The sequence below is a fragment of the Eucyclogobius newberryi genome, unplaced genomic scaffold, assembly GCF_026437365.1.
Source record: "Eucyclogobius newberryi isolate DKJ021-1_F unplaced genomic scaffold, fEucNew1.0.hap1 SCAF_15, whole genome shotgun sequence".
NCBI classification, from domain to species: Eukaryota; Metazoa; Chordata; class Actinopteri; order Gobiiformes; family Gobiidae; genus Eucyclogobius; species Eucyclogobius newberryi.
Genome location: NW_027315779.1, coordinates 13,673,991 through 13,695,976, shown reverse-complemented (window position 1 = coordinate 13,695,976; position 21,986 = coordinate 13,673,991). Strand labels below are relative to the sequence as shown.

The 21,986-nt window shown below is 44.5% G+C and overlaps 1 protein-coding gene across 3 annotated transcripts in view; it reads left to right on the top strand.

The window, feature by feature from the left end:
• amot (angiomotin) overlaps positions 1–21,986 on the top strand; it is a 36,476-nt gene that overhangs the window by 559 nt on the left and 13,931 nt on the right. For 2 of the 3 annotated variants that reach the window (XM_072446063.1, XM_072446062.1), the window contains exons 1-4: positions 14,011–14,082; positions 15,429–15,489; positions 18,597–18,827; positions 18,911–19,634. In XM_072446063.1, coding sequence (XP_072302164.1) covers positions 14,071–14,082; positions 15,429–15,489; positions 18,597–18,827; positions 18,911–19,634 — 1,028 coding nt within the window. In that variant the 5' untranslated portion in view covers positions 14,011–14,070. Of the gene's footprint in view, positions 1–14,010; positions 14,083–15,428; positions 15,490–18,596; positions 18,828–18,910; positions 19,635–21,986 lie in introns of those variants that run through there. The other variant, XM_072446064.1, reaches the window with a different exon arrangement.

Below are 21,986 nucleotides of genomic sequence, written 5' to 3'. Positions count from 1 at the left end.
ATATTTATCGATGGATGTAGTTACCGTGGAAACAAGGATTTTTTTTTTTTTTTTTTTATGTTTTACCTTTTAAATCCATTATGAACCAGGGATGATCGATAATCGGGATTATTTGGCTCACAATATAATCGTAAGTACCAAAAAATGATAATTGTGAGTTTTTTTTAAGTCCAAAAAATAGATCGAAATGTAAATAACTCTTCTTTTCTGGCTGTTTTTGTCACATTTGTCGTTATTTCGTCTTTGGGAAAGGTCAGTTTAAAGCCGCTCACATGTCAGACCACGAGAACGAAAGAACATTAACGATTTCACCGTTGTTTAGTCTCAATTGGCGTGAATAATCGTTAAATCGTGATGTCTTTTCCTCACAATAATAACGCTTTGATATCGTGACGTTCCCATTATTGACCAAATAAAGGGTGGAATATGGCGACTTTGAGATGGAGAATATTGATGACGCTGAATCATCAGGATCAAACCGAACCAGGAAATGTAGGTTTTTTTGTCGTTATTTCGACAACGTTCGGACATTTTACAAAGCGTCAGGAATGTGTTCAAATGTGTCTGTAACAAATTAAGCACAAAAGAGCAGAAATATCACACTTTGGCCTTGTTTGGATGATTACAAAAGTTTTTTTTTAAACGTTTAAATAAAAATGAGTCGTAGATGATGTATTGAATATTCTAACGAACTCCCATTTGAAGTAGTTTCAAGCCCGACTTTGGAGCTTCAAAAGTCGCCTGGCGAAACGGTCACATCACTCGGTCTCTGTTCTCTCATCGCCGTGACAACCACTTTAAGACAATTTCAATGACCACTCCCAGATACGGTCAAATATAGAGTTTGGAGAGCTTTATTCTATTATTATTGTTATTCTCTCTTTTAGTTTAGTCGACCAAGAACGTCTCTGTTTGACTACAGCCCAAGATTGTGATATTATACATGGTCCAATACATCGATGTGCATTCTATAGCTTCAATAACACCTTTGTTGTTGTTTTAGTCCTGGTTTAGACCTGGTTTAGTCCTGGTTTAGACCTCAGTGAAGACCTTGTTTAGTCCTGGTTTAGACCTGGTTTAGTCCTGGTATAGACCTCGGTGAAGACCTGGTTTGGTCCTGGTTTAGTCCTGGTTTAGACCTTTGTGAGGACCTGGTTTGGTCCTGGTTTAGTCCTGGTTTAGACCTTTGTGAATGCCTGGTTTGGTCTGGTTTAGTCCTGGTTTAGACCTCTGTGAAGACCTGGTTTGGTCCTGGTTTAGTCCTGGTTTAGACCTTTGTGAAGACCTGGTTTGGTCTGGTTTAGTCCAGGTTTAGACCTTTGTGAGGACCTGGTTTGGTCCTGGTTTAGTCCTGGTTTAGACCTTTGTGAGGACCTGGTTTGGTCTGGTTTAGTCCTGGTTTAGACCTTTGTGAAGACCTGGTTTGGTCTGGTTTAGTCCTGGTTTAGACCTTTGTGAGGACCTGGTTTGGTCTGGTTTAGTCCTGGTTTAGACCTTTGTGAAGACCTGGTTTGGTCTGGTTTAGTCCTGGTTTACACCTTTGTGAAGACCTGGTTTGGTCTGGTTTAGTCCTGGTTTAGACCTTTGTGAAGACCTGGTTTGGTCTGGTTTAGTCCTGGTATAGACCTCGGTGAAGACCTGGTTTGGTCCTGGTTTAGTCCTGGTTTAGACCTTTGTGAATACCTGGTTTGGTCTGGTTTAGTCCTGGTTTAGACCTTTGTGAATACCTGGTTTGGTCTGGTTTAGTCCTGGTTTAGACCTTTGTGAAGACCTGGTTTGGTCCTGGTTTAGTCCTGGTTTAGACCTCGGTGAAGACCTGGTTTGGTCCTGGTTTAGTCCTGGTTTAGACCTCGGTGAAGACCTGGTTTGGTCCTGGTTTAGTCCTGGTTTAGACCTTTGTGAATACCTGGTTTGGTCTGGTTTAGTCCTGGTTTAGACCTTTGTGAAGACCTGGTTTGGTCCTGGTTTAGTCCTGGTTTAGACCTCTGTGAAGACCTGGTTTGGTCTGGTTTAGTCCAGGTTTAGACCTTTGTGAAGACCTGGTTTGGTCTGGTTTAGTCCTGGTTTAGACCTTTGTGAAGACCTGGTTTGGGCTGGTTTAGTCCTGGTTTAGACCTTTGTGAAGACCTGGTTTGGGCTGGTTTAGTCCTGGTTTAGACCTTTGTGAAGACCTGGTTTGGGCTGGTTTAGACCTCGTTTCCCGTTTTTCGATTGATCAGCAGTTTCCACATCGACATTCTTTGTGTTTTAGTTCTTGTGCCGATTTGAACTTTAAACTTTTCTCTTGCAGAAGTTTGGCTGCAACTTACGATAGTTTTAGTATCGACTAACGATAGTTTTAGTATCGACTAACGTTTTAGTATCGACTAACGATAGTTTTAGTATCGACGAACGATAGTTTTAGTATCGACTAACGATAGTTTTAGTATCGACTAACGATAGTTTTAGTATCGACTAACAATAGTTTTAGTATCGACTAACGATAGTTTTAGTATCGACGAACGATAGTTTTAGTATCGACTAACGATAGTTTTAGTATCGACGAACGATAGTTTTAGAATCGACGAACGATAGTTTTAGTATCGACGAACGATAGTTTTAGTATCGACTAACGATAGTTTTAGTATCGACTAACAATAGTTTTAGTATCGACTAACGTTTTAGTATCGACTAACGATAGTTTTAGTATCGACTAACGATAGTTTTAGTATCGACTAACGATAGTTTTAGTATCGACTAACGATAGTTTTAGTATCGACGAACGATAGTTTTAGTATCGACTAACGATAGTTTTAGTATCGACTAACAATAGTTTTAGTATCGACTAACGTTTTAGTATCGACTAACGATAGTTTTAGTATCGACTAACGATAGTTTTAGTATCGACTAACAATAGTTTTAGTATCGACTAACAATAGTTTTAGTATCGACTAACGATAGTTTTAGTATCGACTAACGATAGTTTTAGTATCGACTAACGATAGTTTTAGTATCGACTAACGATAGTTTTAGTATCGACTAACGATAGTTTTAGTATCGACTAACGATAGTTTTAGTATCGACTAATGATAGTTTCGATAGTTTTAGTATCGACTAACGATAGTTTTAGTATCGACTAACGATAGTTTTAGTATCGACTAACGTTTTAGTATCGACTAACGATAGTTTTAGTATCGACTAACGATAGTTTTAGTATCGACTAACGATAGTTTTAGTATCGACGAACGATAGTTTTAGTATCGACTAACGATAGTTTTAGTATCGACTAACGATAGTTTTAGTATCGACTAACGATAATTTTAGTATCGACTAACGTTTTAGTATCGACTAACGATAGTTTTAGTATCGACGAACGATAGTTTTAGTATCGACGAACAATAGTTTTAGTATCGACTAACGATAGTTTTAGTATCGACTAACGATAGTTTTAGTATCGACTAACAATAGTTTTAGTATCGACTAACGATAGTTTTAGTATCGACTAACAATAGTTTTAGTATCGACGAACGATAGTTTTAGAATCGACGAACGATAGTTTTAGTATCGACGAACGATAGTTTTAGTATCGACTAACGATAGTTTTAGTATCGACTAACGTTTTAGTATCGACTAACGATAGTTTTAGTATCGACTAACGATAGTTTTAGTATCGACTAACGATAGTTTTAGTATCGACTAACGATAGTTTTAGTATCGACTAACGATAGTTTTAGTATCGACTAATGATAGTTTTAGTATCGACTAACGATAGTTTTAGTATCGACTAACGATAGTTTTAGTATCGACTAATGATAGTTTTAGTATCGACTAACGATAGTTTTAGTATCGACTAACGATAGTTTTAGTATCGACTAATGATAGTTTTAGTATCGACTAACGATAGTTTTAGTATCGACTAACGATAGTTTTAGTATCGACTAACGATAGTTTTAGTATCGACTAATGATAGTTTTAGTATCGACTAACGATAGTTTTAGTATCGACTAACGATAGTTTTAGTATCGACTAACGATAGTTTTAGTATCGACTAACGTTTTAGTATCGACTAACGATAGTTTTAGTATCGACTAACGATAGTTTTAGTATCGACTAACGATAGTTTTAGTATCGACGAACGATAGTTTTAGTATCGACTAATGATAGTTTTAGTATCGACTAACGATAGTTTTAGTATCGACTAACGATAATTTTAGTATCGACTAACGTTTTAGTATCGACTAACGATAGTTTTAGTATCGACTAACGATAGTTTTAGTATCGACTAACGATAGTTTTAGTATCGACTAATGATAGTTTTAGTATCGACTAACGATAGTTTTAGTATCGACTAATGATAGTTTTAGTATCGACTAACGATAGTTTTAGTATCGACTAACGATAGTTTTAGTATCGATTAATGATAGTTTTAGTATCGACGAACGATAGTTTTAGTATCGACTAACGTTTTAGTATCGACTAATGATAGTTTTAGTATCGACTAACGTTTTAGTATCGACTAATGATAGTTTTAGTATCGACTAACGTTTTAGTATCGACTAATGATAGTTTTAGTATCGACTAACGATAGTTTTAGTATCGACTAACGTTTTAGTATCGACTAATGATAGTTTTAGTATCGACTAACGTTTTAGTATCGACTAATGATAGTTTTAGTATCGACTAACGTTTTAGTATCGACTAATGATAGTTTTAGTATCGACTAACGTTTTAGTATCGACTAATGATAGTTTTAGTATCGACTAACGTTTTAGTATCGACTAATGATAGTTTTAGTATCGACTAACGTTTTAGTATCGACTAATGATAGTTTTAGTATCGACTAACGTTTTAGTATCGACTAATGATAGTTTTAGTATCGACTAACGTTTTAGTATCGACTAATGATAGTTTTAGTATCGACTAACGATAGTTTTAGTATCGACGAACGATAGTTTTAGTATCGACTAACGATAGTTTTAGTATCGACTAACGATAGTTTTAGTATCGACTAACGATAGTTTTAGTATCGACTAACGATAGTTTTAGTATCGACTAACGTTTTAGTATCGACTAATGATAGTTTTAGTATCGACTAACGATAGTTCTAGTATCGACTAACGTTTTAGTATCGACTAACGATAGTTTTAGTATCGACTAACGTTTTAGTATCGACTAACGATAGTTTTAGTATCGACGAACGTTTTAGTATCGACTAACGATAGTTTTAGTATCGACTAACGATAGTTTTAGTATCGACTAACGATAGTTTTAGTATCGACTAATGATAGTTTTAGTATCGACTAACGTTTTAGTATCGACTAACGATAGTTTTAGTATCGACTAATGATAGTTTTAGTATCGACTAACGTTTTAGTATCGACTAATGATAGTTTTAGTATCGACTAACGTTTTAGTATCGACTAATGATAGTTTTAGTATCGACTAACGATAGTTTTAGTATCGACTAATGATAGTTTTAGTATCGACTAACGATAGTTTTAGTATCGACTAACGATAGTTTTAGTATCGACTAACGATAGTTTTAGTATCGACTAACGATAGTTTTAGTATCGACTAACGTTTTAGTATCGACTAATGATAGTTTTAGTATCGACTAACGATAGTTTTAGTATCGACTAATGATAGTTTTAGTATCGACTAACGCTGGGTAAGAATATGAACATGTTTTTAATCGACTTAATAAAACAACTTGATGGTTTCGAGTGTGTAATGAACATAACTATGACTAAAATACATTTTACAGCTCGAGTATTTGGTGAAAGTATTTGGTGAAAGTATTTGGTGAAAGTATTTGGTGAAAGTATTTGGTGAAAGTGTTTGGTGAAAGTGTTTGGTGAAAGTATTTGGTGAAAGTATTTGGTGAAAGTATTTGGTGAAAGTGTTTGGTGAAAGTGTTTGGTGAAAGTATTTGGTGAAAGTGTTTGGTGAAAGTATTTGGTGAAAGTGTTTGGTGAAAGTATTTGGTGAAAGTGTTTGGTGAAAGTATTTGGTGAAAGTGTTTGGTGAAAGTGTTTGGTGAAAGTGTTTGGTGAAAGTATTTGGTGAAAGTATTTGGTGAAAGTGTTTGGTGAAAGTATTTGGTGAAAGTATTTGATGAAAGTGTTTGGTGAAAGTATTTGACGACTGTAAGATTCAGTGTTGAGATAATCACGAGATAAAAGACAATAACAGGATGATCTCTGGTCCAGGATTTAGGGACAAACCAGGACTAAATTTGCACTTATTTTGAGAGTGTTTGTCTGTTCGAGCGCAGCTGGTTCTGGAATAAAACTCTCGATTGTTGGATCATTAGCAAAGATTCATTTATATTAAATATATTCAATTTGATCCCAAACAATCTAAGCTTTTTTGCTCGAAGACGTCACGGGCCGCGGAGAAACATCATCTACAACAAAGACTAAACCTGGGCTAAACCTGGGCTAAACCTAGGACTAAACCTGGGCTAAACCTGGGCTAAACCTAGGACTAAACCTGGGCTAAACCTGGGCTAAACCTAGGACTAAACCTGGGCTAAACCTAGGACTAAACCTGGGCTAAACCTGGGCTAAACCTAGGACTAAACCTGGGCTAAACCTAGGACTAAACCTGGGCTAAACCTGGGCTAAACCTAGGACTAAACCTAGGACTAAACCTGGGCTAAACCTGGGCTAAACCTAGGACTAAACCTAGGACTAAACCTGGGCTAAACCTAGGACTAAACCTGGGCTAAACCTGGGCTAAACCTAGGACTAAACCTGGGCTAAACCTAGGACTAAACCTGGGCTAAACCTGGGCTAAACCTAGGACTAAACCTAGGACTAAACCTGGGCTAAACCTGGGCTAAACCTAGGACTAAACCTAGGACTAAACCTGGGCTAAACCTGGGCTAAACCTGGGCTAAACCTAGGACTAAACCTGGGCTAAACCTGGGCTAAACCTAGGACTAAACCTGGGATTTTACTTTATTTTATTTTTATTATATTTTATTCTATCATTGACAATGACTCTTGGATGAGAGTCGAAACGTCTATTTTTTCAAACTGAGTCCAGATGACTACAACTGAAGCTTTTTCTACTATTTATTCTATTATCATTATTTTATTATTATTATCTGATTTTTATCTTTATTTTTATTTATCTATTTTATTTTATTTCCCCCCTCCATTCCCTATTAAGATAGGAGAGGAGTTTTGTTAATAAGAGTTCTTTTGTTTTTGTTCATAAGAGTTCTATTAAGAGTGTGTCTTGAAACTTCCTATAATCTGTCCTTTCCTCCTGTTTCTACTGCGTTGTAACAACAAAATTTCCCCTTGTGTGGATATTAAAGGATTATCTTATCTTGTCTTATCTTTGACCTGGGACTTAACCTGGGCTAAACCAGAGTTGAACCAAAGTTGAACCAAAGTTGAACCAGGGTTAAATTTAGGTTAAACCATAGTTAAATCAGAGTTAAATCAATGTTAAACCAGGGTTAAACTTGGGTTAAACCAGAGTTAAACCAATGTTAAACCAGAGTTAAACTTGGGTTAAACCAGAGTTAAACCAATGTTAAACCAGAGTTAAACTTGGGTTAAACCAGAGTTAAACCAATGTTAAACCAGAGTTAAACTTGGGTTAAACCAGAGTTAAACCAAGGTTAAACCAGAGTTAATCCTGGGTTAAACTTGGGTTAAACTTGGGTTAAACCTGGGTTAAACCTGGGTTAAACCAGGGTTAAACTTGGGTTAAACCTGGGTTAAACCAGGGTTAAACTTGGGTTAAACTTGGGTTAAACCAGGGTTAAACTTGGGCTAAACCTGGGTTAAACCAGGGTTAAACCAGGGTTAAACCTGGGTTAAACTTCTTCTGGTTTGAGCCGACAGAAAAGACTTCTTCTTGTCTGTTTATTTTTCTTACATTTACAGGATAAAACTAGATAAGTTTGTCTTGATAAAAACATAAAACGTCTCTAATAAACGAGTGATTGGTCGATCTCCGGCTGACGTCACTGAAACGACGAGATGGATCGTGTTTCTGTGACTTTTGAAAAAATACACAAAATAACAACAAGCCTTTGTCAGAAATACTGCGACTGCCTCGAGCACAAGACCGGAAATAAACCTGAGACGGAAGCAAGACCAGGACCGGGACCAAGACCAAGACTAGGACCAAGACCAGGACCAAGACCAGGACCAAGACCAGGACCAGGACCAGGACCAGGACCAGGACCAGGACCAGGACCAGGACCAGGACCAGGACCAGGACCAGGACCAGGACCAGGACCAGGACCTGGTTTAGTTCTGGTTTAGTTCTGGTTTAGACCTGGTTTAGTCCTATTTTAGTCTCTGTGTTTCAGACTCGTTCTTGCAGTATCTTTAACTCCAGTAAATGCTTGGATCTTTGTCTCCACCAGAGGGCGCTCTACGTTATTAAACACTCAGCGTTTCACAGTCTTCAAAGCAGACGTTCATCATCCTCAGACCGTTTTCATGTTTGTTTGTTTCTTTGTTTGTTTCTTTGTTTGTTTCTTTGTGTTCAACTCTTTCATTAACGCGGCACAAACGATAGTCACCTGAGAACGGCTCAAGATGTTCTGAACGGGCTGGAGATGTTTTGAACAGGCCTTATATGTTCTGAACGGGCTGGAGATGTTCTGAACGGGCTGGAGATGTTCTGAACGGGCTGGAGATGTTCTGAACGGGCTGGAGATGTTTTGAACAGGCCTTATATGTTCTGAACGGGCTGGAGATGTTCTGAACGGGCTGGAGATGTTCTGAACGGGCTGGAGATGTTTTGAACAGGCTTTATATGTTCTGAACGGGCTTTAGATGTTCTGAACGGGCTTTAGCTGTTCTGAACAGGCTTTAGATGTTCTGAACGGGCTTTAGATGTTCTGAACGGGCTTTAGATGTTCTGAACGGGCTTTAGATGTTCTGAATGGGCTTTAGATGTTCTGAACGGGCTGGAGATGTTTTGAACAGGCCTTATATGTTCTGAACGGGCTGGAGATGTTCTGAACGGGCTTTAGATGTTCTGAACGGGCTTTAGATGTTCTGAATGGGCTTTAGATGTTCTGAACGGGCTGGAGATGTTTTGAACAGGCCTTATATGTTCTGAACGGGCTGGAGATGTTCTGAACGGGCTTTAGATGTTCTGAACGGGCTGGAGATGTTTTGAACAGGCCATATATGTTCTGAACGGGCTGGAGATGTTCTGAACGGGCTGGAGATGTTCTGAACGGGCTTTAGATGTTCTGAACGGGCTGGAGATGTTTTGAACAGGCCTTATATGTTCTGAACGGGCTTTAGATGTTCTGAACGGGCTGGAGATGTTTTGAACGGGCTGGAGATGTTTTGAACAGGCCTTATATGTTCTGAACGGGCTGGAGATGTTCTGAACGGGCTGGAGATGTTTTGAACAGGCCATATATGTTCTGAACGGGCTTTAGATGTTCTGAACGGGCTGGAGATGTTTTGAACAGGCCTTATATGTTCTGAACGGGCTGGAGATGTTCTGAACGGGCTGGAGATGTTCTGAACGGGCTGGAGATGTTCTGAACGGGCTGGAGATGTTCTGAACGGGCTGGAGCGTTGCGTCCTCATGACCGGCGCATTCCGAACATGTTTTTATTGACGTGTTGATTGAGACTGAAGAGGCTTTTATCTGCATTTGTCCCGCTCAGAGCAATTCGGTTTGACTCAAGTGCGCCCCCTGGAACAAAACCAGATTAAAATCAAATCAGACGCGGCCCAGTCACGTCTGTGGTTTGGTCCAACATCAACAAGAACTATTCTACAGCTTTGAGTCTGGAATAAACCAATTAAAGGACTAAAACCGGTCTCAAACTGGACTCGAACTGAACCAGAAGCTGTTTTGGAACTAAAAACAGACAAAACAAGGGACTGAACCAGGGCTAAAACCAGGGCTAAAACCAGGACCAAAACCAGGACCAAAATCAGGGCTAAACCAAGGGACTAAACCAGGACTAAACCAAGACTAAACCAAGGGACTAAACCAGGACTAAACCTAGGGACTAAACCAGGATTAAACCAGGACTAAACCAGGACTAAACCAGGGACTAAACCAAGGACTAAACCAGGACTGATCCAGGACAACCCAGGACCAAATCCAGGACCAAATCCAGGGCCAAACCAGGACCTAAACCAGGACTAAATCAAGGGACTAAATCAGGACTAAACCAGGTCTAAACCAGGTCTAAACCAGGTCTAAACCAGGTCTAAACCAGGACTAAACCAGGACTAAACCAGGACTAAACCAGGACTAAACCAGGGACTAAACCAAGGACTAAACCAGGACTAAACCAGGACTAAACCAAGGGACAAAACCAGGGCTAAACCAGGACTAAACCAGGACTAAACCAGGACTAAACCAGGACTAAACCAGGACTAAACCAGGACTAAACCAGGGACTAAACCAAGGACTAAACCAGGACTAAGCCAGGACTAAACCAAGGGACAAAACCAGGACTAAACCAGGGAATAAACCAGCATAAAACCAGGACCAAAACCAGGACTAAACCAGGACTAAACCAGGGACTAAACCAGGGACTAAACCAGGGACTAAACCAGGACTAAACCAGGACTAAACCAAGGGACTAAACCAGGGACTAAACCAGGGCTAAATCAGGGACTAAACCAGGACTAAACCAGGGACTAAACCAGGTCTAAACCAGGTCTAAACCAGGTCTAAACCAGGACTAAACCAGGACTAAACCAGGACTAAACCAGGACTAAACCAGGGACTAAACCAAGGACTAAACCAGGACTAAACCAGGACTAAACCAAGGGACAAAACCAGGGCTAAACCAGGACTAAACCAGGACTAAACCAGGACTAAACCAGGACTAAACCAGGACTAAACCAGGACTAAACCAGGGACTAAACCAAGGACTAAACCAGGACTAAGCCAGGACTAAACCAAGGGACAAAACCAGGACTAAACCAGGGAATAAACCAGCATAAAACCAGGACCAAAACCAGGACTAAACCAGGACTAAACCAGGGACTAAACCAGGGACTAAACCAGGACTAAACCAGGACTAAACCAAGGGACTAAACCAGGGACTAAACCAGGGCTAAATCAGGGACTAAACCAGGACTAAACCAGGGACTAAACCAAGGACTAAACCAGGACTAAACCAAGGGACAAAACCAGGACTAAACCAAGACTAAACCAGGGACTAAACCAGGACTAAACCAAGGGACTAAAACAGGACAAAACCAGGGCTAAATCAGGGACTAAACCAGGGCTAAACCAGGACTAAAGCAAGGGACTAAACCAGGACAAAACCAGTGCTAAATCAGGCACTAAACCAGGGCTAAACCAGGGGCTAAACCAGGACTAAACCAGGGGCTAAACCAGGACTAAACCAGGGACTAAACCAGGAATATACCAGGACTAAACCTGGACTTCTTCTCCCTTGTTTTATTTGTTGAAAACCTGTGACAGTGAAAAGGGGGAAGTCCCAGAGAGGAATGAGCGACCGTTAAAACTGCACCTGCCACACCTGCTCTGACCTGCTTCAGTCCTGGTTTAGTCCCGGTTTAGCCTTGATTTAGTCCTGGTTTAGACCTGGTTTAGCTTTGATTTAGTCCTGGTTTAGCCTTGTTTTAGTCCTTGGTTTCGTCCCTGGTTTAGTCCTGGTTTAGCCTTGTTTTAGTCCCGGTTTATTCCTTGTCTAACCCTGTTTGTTTTTGTCCTAATTCAGTCCAGGTTTAGTGCAGTTTTATTCCTCGTTAAACTTGATTTATTCTTAGTTTATTAGTCCTGGTTTAGTCTTGCATTAGATCCGATTAAGTTCTGGTTTGGACCTAGTTTAGCCTTGTTTTTGTCCTAATTGAGTCCAGTTTAGTTTACTCTTGTTTGGTACTAGTTTATCCTGGTTTATTGTTAGATTTTTAGTCTTGGGTTGGTTCAGATTTAGTCTTGATTTAGCCCTGGTTAAGTTAACCTCTTATCCCTCTTTACCTGGTTTTGCAGTCCCAGTTTAGCCCTTTTTTAGTGCCATTTTATCTTAGACCTGATTTAGTTGTTGGTTTAGTCCTGGTTTAGTCTTGGTTCACATTGTATCTAGACCTGTTCTTTTCTTGTTTAGTCCTGGTTTTGCACCGTTTTTAGTCCCGTTTTTATCACGTTTTTAGTCCTACTTTAGTCCTAGTTTGTTCCTTGTTTATTCCTGGTTTATTCCTGGTTCATTCCTGGTTCAGCCTGGATTTGGGAGTGTCAGTTTGAGGGGAACAGGAGCGAGGTGTGTCACTAAAACCTGTTTCCACTCAAATATGTGGGAGACGTCAGAGTCCTGGATCCAGCCGCAGTCCTGGTGTAGTCCTGGTTTAGACCTGGTTTAGTCCTGGTTTAGTCCTGGGTTAGACCTGGTTTAGTCCTGGTTTAGACCTGGTTTAGTCCTGGGTTAGACCTGGTTTAGTCCTGGTTTAGACCTGGTTTTGCCCTGGTTTAGTCCTGGTTTAGTCCTGGTTTAGGCCTGGTTTAGCCCTGGTTTAGTCCTGGTTTAGCCCTGGTTTAATCACGCACCAAAAGGACTTGAACTGGCGAGCTCGTGGTTAAAGGTTCAGATCGATGGAGACATGTTTGGACCGGGTTTAGGTGTGGACTTTCTCTTGGGTAAGTCTCCACAAAGTGGTTCTTTGTATTTTTACTTCTTTTATTCAGTGTTTGATAACTCTATAACTCTTATTTACTCTTATTTAACTCTTTTTAATTAACTCTTATTTAACTCTTATTTAATCTGTAGAAAGTGACTAAATGTAAAGAGCTCAAAAAGAGCTTAAAAAGAGTGGGAACCTGCCACGTCCTGTTCCTAAAATGCGTCTGAAGCGACAGTAGCACTTTATTTTAGAGTAAACGTCTTAAACTTAACATTTTACCTGCTGCTTTTTCTTTTGCATTAAACTAAGTGTCGCGTTCATTCGATGCCATAAAAGTAATTATTTTTGTTTTTGATTAATCGACTAATTGAGACGTTTTAAACTAGTTTTTGATGAAATAAACATCAACAAATGACAAATGTACAGATAAAGTGTGTTTTTCATGAATATTTTTGGACGTTTTGGTTTAATAATGTCATTTTTGTTTAGTTTTAGAGTCCGTTTAGTCCAGTTAACAACGATCAAAATACAACTACGATTACTTTTGATCTTCGACTAGTCTCAGTTTGCTGCTTAATTGTTGCAGCGCTGTAATTTTTATGTTAATTAGTCCTTTATTACCGCTTCTTTGTACAACGTAAGGATACTTTCTGTACATAACTGATGATTCTAATAGACTTGTGACTCTCAAAAGTACACAAGGAAATATTTGGCTTTCCGAGTGTAATCCAAATCCAGAACTGGACTAAAACGGGACCGCAATTATTGCCCAAACGAAGCGCGTCTTTTCCACGATTCTTGAACCTCAGCCAAGACATTCACGGGCAAGTTCTAGTCCCCGCCCCTTTTGAACGACGATAAACCACCGCGAGACGCTATTGGTTTGCCTGAAACGCATTTATACACGTTCAATTACAGTTGTTTTACGCTAGATTGACACGTTTTTAGCTTTAAACCCCCCGTTCTCACTCGGCTGGAGCATGTTTAGCTTCGTTCACGCTAAAGTCCTCTCCCCTCCGAGCCTCAGAAACGCTCCATTCTGAATCTCCTCCGTCACTGACCTTTTCCTCCGTAAACACCAGACTCGTTCCTGGTCTCATCACGATCAGCACAACTGCGCTCTGAGACCAGGAAGCGAGAGGACAGCCAGCGTGACACGTTCGTTAAATTGCGTGCAGTTCCCTCCGCGGCCAGTCGGTGGTGCCAAAGCTCAGTTAGTCCCGTGGAAAACGGCAGGGAGCCAAATGTGTTTTTTAGACCAAAAAGCACGAGACGCCAAACTGAAGTTTAGTAGTGTAGTCAAAATGATACAGGCAAAGTAATAACATCCCCATGGAAACCAGCGGGAAAGGAAAAGGCAGCGCACTTCCTGTCCTGGCGCTGAAACACGTCTTTTCTCTGTGTGTCTGTGTCATGTGACCTTAGCCGCCGCCCCCGTGTCTGTGTCAAACCCGTGACGACTTTCACTGAGGAGCAGCTCGGGATCATGGCCGTCGAAGTATGTCACAGGAGGCGGAGTCTTGTGTCTGGGCCGGACCAGGTCCTCGTAAATACTGCACCCACAGATGGTCCCACAGCTCTATGTTCCCACAGCTCTATGTTCCCACACACAGCTCTATGTTCCCACAGCTCTATGTTCCCACAGACAGCTCTATGTTCCCACAGCTCTATGTTCCCACACACAGCTCTATGTTCCCATACACAGCTCTATGTTCCCACACACAGCTCTATGTTCCCACACACAGCTCTATGTTCCCACAGCTCTATGTTCTCACACACAGCTCTATGTTCCCACAGCTCTATGTTCCCACAGCTCTATGTTCCCACACACAGCTCTATGTTCCCACACACAGCTCTATGTTCCCACACACAGCTCTATGTTCCCACAGCTCTATGTTCCCACACACAGCTCTATGTTCCCACACACAGCTCTATGTTCCCACACCCAGCTCTATGTTCACACACACAGCTCGATGGTCCCACAGACAGCTCTATGTTCCCACAGCTCTATGTTCCCACACACAGCTCTATGTTCCCACAGCTCTATGTTCCCACTGACAGCTCTATGTTCCCACTGACAGCTCTATGTTCCCACAGCTCTATGTTCCCACAGACAGCTCTATGTTCCCACAGCTCTATGTTCCCACACACAGCTCTATGTTCCCACTGACAGCTCTATGTTCCCACAGACAGCTCTATGTTCCCACAGCTCTATGTTCCCACAGACAGCTCTATGTTCCCACTTTTCATAGAGAAAATAATAACCTCACTTTGGCCTTACAGGTTTTTATGATTTCTTTGTTTGGTCAAAAACTTTATTCCACAGTTTGATAATGACAGGAAGTACATGACATGATGACAGGAAGTACATGACATGATGACAGGAAGTACATGACATGATGACAGGAAGTACATGACATTTGGCACATGGAAATTTACACACAAAAAAACATTTTTCTGAACATTAATTCAACAAAATAATACTATTTTAATATATTTGGATTCATCATGTGATCATTTCTGTGTGGCCTAGTGTACGACATGGTTGCTAAGTAACAGTTAAGAAAAGTCCTTGTGTGATGTGATTTATGACCAGGAAGTAAATATTTGAACCTTAAAAAAAATTTCAAAATTGGAATAAATATGCATTATAATAAGACCCCAGAACCCGCAACTAAGAACTGACGAAATGTAAAGACAAAAGTCCACAAATATTCCCTTGGAGCTCTTTTATCGACATAGAGCTTTATCATGAAACTCTGCATTAATCTGTGAAGTTCTTTGTTTTACGTGATTGTTGCTTGAACCAAAAGGAGAAACTCACCTGGACTTTTGCACCAACAGATGTTTCGGAAAAAGGCCTCGTCGTCCCTGAGAATGAGAAGAATCACAGAAAGTGCTAGAAGTAAAAACTACGCGTCTTTCCATCTCAAACTACTCTGAGGTGGTGCTCTAAACCTCCTCTGAGGTGGTGCTCTAAACCTGCTCTGAGGTGGTGCTCTAAACCTGTTCTGAGGTGGTGCTCTAAACCTGCTCTGAGTTGGAGCTCTAAACCCGCTCTGAGGTGGTGCTCTAAACCTGCTCTGAGGTGGTGCTCTAAACCTGCTCTGAGTTGGAGCTCTAAACCTGCTCTGAGGTGGAGCTCTAAACCCGCTCTGAGGTGGAGTTCTAAACCCGCTCTGAGGTGGAGCTCTAAACCTGCTCTGAGGTGGTGCTCTAATCCTGCTCTGAGGTGGTGCTCTAAACCTGCTCTGAGGTGGCGCTCTAAACCTGAGGTGGCGCTCTAAACCTGCTCTGAGGTGGTGCTCTAAACCTGAGGTGGTGCTCTAATCCTGCTCTGAGGTGGTGCTCTAAACCTGCTCTGAGGTGGTGCTCTAAACCTGCTCTGAGGTGGCGCTCTAAACCTGAGGTGGCGCTCTAAACCTGCTCTGAGGTGGTGCTCTAAACCTGAGGTGGTGCTCTAATCCTGCTCTGAGGTGGAGCTCTAAACTCACTCTAAACTCGCTCTGAGGTGGAGCTCTAAACCTGCTCCGAGGTGGCGCTCTAAACCTGCTCTGAGGTGGAGCTCTAAACCCGCTCTGAGGTGGAGCTCTAAACCTGCTCTGAGGTGGAGCTCTAAACCCGCTCTGAGGTGGAGCTCTAAACCCGCTCTGAGGTGGAGCTCTAAACCTGCTCTGAGGTGGTGCTCTAATCCTGCTCTGAGGTGGAGCTCTAAACCTGCTCTGAGGTGGAGCTCTAAACTCGCTCTCAACTCGCTCTGAGGTGGTGCTCTAATCTTGCTCTGAGGTGGAGCTCTAAACTCGCTCTGAGGTGGAGCTCTAAACTCGCTCTCAACTCGCTCTCAACTCGCTCTGAGGTGGAGCTCTAAACCTGCTCTGAGGTGGAGCTCTAAACCTGCTCTGAGGTGGAGCTCTAAACCCGCTCTGAGGTGGAGCTCTAAACCTGCTCTGAGGTGGAGCTGTAAACCTGCTCTGAGGTGGAGCTCTAAACCTGCTCTGAGGTGGAGCTCTAAACCTGCTCTGAGGTGGAGCTCTAATCCTGCTCTGAGGTGGAGCTCTAAACCTGCTCTGAGGTGGTGCTTTAATCCTGCTCTGAGGTGGTGCTCTAAACCTGCTCTGAGGTGGCGCTCTAAACCTGAGGTGGCGCTCTAAACCTGCTCTGAGGTGGTGCTCTAAACCTGCTCTGAGGTGGAGCTCTAAACTCACTCTAAACTCGCTCTGAGGTGGAGCTCTAAACCTGCTCCGAGGTGGCGCTCTAAACCTGCTCTGAGGTGGAACTCTAAACCCGCTCTGAGGTGGAGCTCTAAACCTGCTCTGAGGTGGAGCTCTTAACCTGCTCTGAGGTGGAGCTCTAAACCTGCTCTGAGGTGGAGCTCTAAACTCGCTCTCAACTCGCTCTGAGGTGGTGCTCTAATCTTGCTCTGAGGTGGAGCTCTAAACTCGCTCTGAGGTGGAGCTCTAAACTCGCTCTCAACTCGCTCTCAACTCGCTCTGAGGTGGAGCTCTAAACCTGCTCTGAGGTGGAGCTCTAAACCCGCTCTGAGGTGGAGCTCTAAACCCGCTCTGAGGTGGAGCTCTAATCCTGCTCTGAGGTGGAGCTCTAATCCTGCTCTGAGGTGGAGCTGTAAACCCGCTCTGAGGTGGAGCTGTAAACCCGCTCTGAGGTGGAGCTGTAAACCCGCTCTGAGGTGGAGCTCTAAACCCGCTCTGAGGTGGAGCTCTAAACCCGCTCTGAGGTGGAGCTCTAAACCCGCTCTGAGGTGGAGCTCTAAACCTGCTCTGAGGTGGAGCTCTAAACCTGCTCTGAGGTGGAGCTGTAAACCCGCTCTGAGGTGGAGCTCTAAACCTGCTCTGAGGTGGAGCTCTAAACCCGCTCTGAGGTAGAGCTGTAAACCCGCTCTGAGGTGGAGCTGTAAACCCGCTCTGAGGTGGAGCTCTAAACCCGCTCTGAGGTGGAGCTCTAAACCCGCTCTGAGGTGGAGCTCTAAACCCGCTCTGAGGTGGAGCTCTAAACCCGCTCTGAGGTGGAGCTGTAAACCCGCTCTGAGGTGGAGCTCTAAACCTGCTCTGAGGTGGAGCTCTAAACCCGCTCTGAGGTGGAGCTCTAAACCTGCTCTGAGGTGGAGCTCTAATCCTGCTCTGAGGTGGAGCTCTAAACCTGCTCTGAGGTGGAGCTCTAAACTTTGGCACAATCGAAAGACGGCTGCTTTTTTTCTCATTTTTCCTGCATTTTCACGGTTTTGTGTTTTCAGGGTCAAATTGGTGTGACTTTTGTGGTTTCCTCTGGTTTTTGTTGCTTTCCCATCATGCATTGCTGGCTGGTTTATGTTTTTCTTTATTCCTTTCGAGGGATAAAGACGGCGCTCTGCATTCACGTTGGCATCATCGACCGAGCAAAAAACGCAAGCATATTTTACACTTCATACTTTTTTATTCCTTTTTACTGGTTTGAGTTAAACATAAATATTCCCGGCTTTTCAACATCAATATTCTGAGACGGAATCCCACATTTGTCCAGGAGCGATCCATATGGTGTTTCAAGGTTTCAAAGGTCTGGACACTGTTGTTGAAATGTTGACTGTCATTTTCAATCTAAAGGTACTGGACATGTTGGCCTAAATCACCAGCACAGGCCTATACTTTGTTTTGTGTATTTCTAACGTAAAGTATTTCTCTTTCTTATACTTTCTTTAAGCAGAGCAGTGAAGAATATAGACACTACCTTCATCGTTAGTCTTTTAAAATCGTACGGTTTGGGGAAAAATAAAAATAGCGGCGGCGCCCATCGTCCAGCAGCTCTGAGCTCGTATTTATGATGCTCAATGGAACGAACAACTGACAATATAAGGCTAAACTCGTCAAAACGACAGACATTTAGAGAACTACCCTGAATCCGAGCCATTTGACCTCTAAAACATGGTGCGTTTGCCGCGCGGTGATGCCAATACCTCTGGGGGCGCCGTTTGTTGATCTGGCGTCCGATCTCTGAACGGCGATGTTCTCTTTGGTTCAGGGGCGGCCGATCGTGGGCGGAGCTTGTCTTTCCACGAGAGGAGTCAGCGCGAAGCTGAGATGAGAGCGGCCGAAGACGCTCAGAGCAGCAGCGCCAGCGTGGGCTCCGGCGGCGGCAGCACCGTGCTACAGCGCCTCCTGCAGGAACAGATGAACCGCAACTACGTGCTCCAGCAGCAGCAGCAGCAGCAGCAGCAGCAGCAGCAACAGCAACAGCAACAACAGCAACAAGGTGAGATATTTACAAATGTCAATATCGATCTTTAAAGGAGACCGTCGCCGCCCATTGTTGTGACGTCGCCCTCTCGTTTGCAGGTCCGGCCGACGACCACTCCATGAGCCCGCACATCGCCCGCCAGGAGCCCCAGGGCCAGGAGCTGCAGGCAGACTCCGCCCTGGAGAAGCTGGGCGGGGCTCGGGTCACGGGCGGCGGGGGTAGCATCAGTGGCGGGGGCGGGGTCAACCACCTGGGCGGCTGCGCGAACCTGAGCAACGCCCTGAGCCCGGAGGACCTGCCCACGTACGAAGAGGCCAAAGTGCAGTCGCAGTACTTCCGCGGACACGGCCCGCCGCAGCAGAACCAGAATAACAACTCCCAGAACGCCACGGTGGGCACGGCCTTTTACGTAACCGCGGTGACGAATGCTAAAGTGCGAACCGAGGGGCGGCCGACGGTGCAGAGGGTCAGCGCCGCCGGGAAAGTGCACCAGGACGACGGGCTGAAGGACCTCAAGCAGGGCCACGTCCGGTCCTTGAGCGAGCGCCTCATGCAGCTGTCGTTGGCGACGAGCGGAGTGAAGGCGCACGCCCCCGTCACCAGCGCGCCCCTCTCCCCGCAGCTGCCCCCGCCTGGCCCGGGGGAGTACTACAAGCCGCCGCACAGAGGGCCGCCGCCCGATTACCCCTTCAAAGGCCTCGGGTCGCCCACGAAGCCGCAGGAGCCGGGAGGACACTTTTACGCCGAGCCGAGGGGCAGGGAACATTCCAGAGAGATGCCCCACGTGAGGTACCAGCCGCCGCCCGAGTACGGGTCCTTCAGGTGAGAGCTTTTTCAAAACTTCTATAAACAAATACCGTCTCAATTCTGTGAGCGAAGAAACGCTTCGGTAGAACAGGATGTGATGTCACTGATGTCACTGGGATTATCCTCAGAATATCACAAAATATGTAACGTAAACTCAGATCCATGTGAGTGACGTCAGAGCCCGGTTTAGAGACATTTATTGTCGTTTTATCAATATTTGTTCATTTGAAAGGAGATAATAACAGACAAAGGCAAACTCTTGAGTTTTAGGTTTATTATACATTACCTTATTTTCTGGAGTATAAGTCGCACCAGCCAAAAAGTGCATCACAGAGAAGAAAAAAACATATATAAGTTGCACTGGAGTATGAAATGCAGTTGCAAGTGTGAAAATAACAAATAATATCAGTCTCTCTGGAGTATAAGTATAAGTATATAAGTATAAATATAAGTATAAGTCGCCCCCGGCCAAAACTATGAAAAAATATGCGACTTATACGGTATACTTCATACATTTTAAGCTGTATTTTTTCCACCTTTTGTAGTAGAAAAGTACTTACATTTCTATCATTGAAATTCAAAATTATAGCTTTTGTTGTTGCAAAGACTCAAAATCCCGAGCGATTTGATCTGATGTCAGTTCATGAGTGAAAATGTGACATGACAGTGCTTTTTAAGGGTTTTGTCGTCATGACTTTAGGTAAATTCACAAATGTTGAACCTGATCATGTCTATCAGTGACTGGAGCCTGTAATTCAACCCTTTAATGCAACAAAGTGCATGAAGTATTATTGGTAGAATGTTGTGATGTCATCTGAACCCCAGCAATTGGGGCGGGGTCAGTTTGAGGATTTTGTCAGCGTTTCTTCAGCTTTGTTTTTAGCGTTCTGTCGCTAGCTAACGCCGACACCGCCCCTCGCGGTCACTGAAGCCCCTCGCGGTCACTGAAGCCCCTCGCAGTCACTGAAGCCCCTCGCAGGTCACTGAAGCCCCTCGCGGTCGCTGCAGCCCCTCACAGTCACTGAAGCCCCTCGAGGTCGCTGAAGCCCCTCGCGGTCACTGAAGCCCCTCGCGGTTGCTGCAGCCCCTCGCAGGTCACTGAAGCCCCTCGCAGTCGCTGAAGCCCCTCGCAGTCGCTGAAGCCCCTCACAGTCGCTGAAGCCCCTCACAGTCGCTGAAGCCCCTCACAGTCACTGAAGCCCCTCGCGGTCGCTGCAGCCCCTCACAGTCACTGAAGCCCCTCGAGGTCGCTGAAGCCCCTCGCGGTCACTGAAGCCCCTCGCGGTTGCTGCAGCCCCTCGCAGGTCACTGAAGCCCCTCGCAGTCGCTGAAGCCCCTCACAGTCGCTGAAGCCCCTCACAGTCACTGAAGCCCCTCGCGGTCACTGAAGCCCCTCGAGGTCGCTGCAGCCCATCGCAGGTCATTGAAGCCTCTCGCAGGTCACTGAAGCCTCTCGCAGGTCACTGAAGCCCCTCACGGTCACTGAAGCCCCTCACGGTCACTGAAGCCCCTCGAGGTCGCTGAAGCCCCTCGCGGTCACTGAAGCCCCTCTAGGTCGCTGCAGCCCATCGCAGGTCATTGAAGCCTCTCGCAGGTCACTGAAGCCCCTCGCAGGTCACTGAAGCCCCTCGCAGGTCACTGAAGCCCCTCGCGGTCACTGAAGCCCCTCGCAGGTCACTGAAGCCCCTCGCGGTCACTGAAGCCCCTCGCAGGTCACTGAAGCCCCTCGCAGGTCACTGAAGCCCCTCGCGGTCACTGAAGCCTCTCGCAGGTCACTGAAGCCCCTCACGGTCACTGAAGCCCCTCACGGTCACTGAAGCCCCTCGAGGTCGCTGAAGCCCCTCGCGGTCACTGAAGCCCCTCGAGGTCGCTGCAGCCCATCGCAGGTCATTGAAGCCTCTCGCAGGTCACTGAAGCCCCTTGCAGGTCACTGAAGCCCCTCACGGTCACTGAAGCCCCTCGCGGTCACTGAAGCCCCTCGCGGTCACTGAAGCCCCTCGCGGTTGCTGCAGCCCCTCGCAGGTCACTGAAGCCCCTCGCAGTCGCTGAAGCCCCTCACAGTCACTGAAGCCCCTCGCGGTCACTGAAGCCCCTCGAGGTCGCTGCAGCCCATCGCAGGTCATTGAAGCCTCTCGCAGGTCACTGAAGCCTCTCGCAGGTCACTGAAGCCCCTCACGGTCACTGAAGCCCCTCACGGTCACTGAAGCCCCTTGCGGTCACTTTCCATCCGTAGTTTCTCGTCGTCTTGGGAAACGTCGAGTGTGAGAAATGCCGCGCTGTTATTTCCGCTGCACAAAGGGTTGATTCAGCGGCGCTCCCATGATCCTCACGCAGCGCCCGCCCCTGATGCGCCGCGACCGTCGGCCC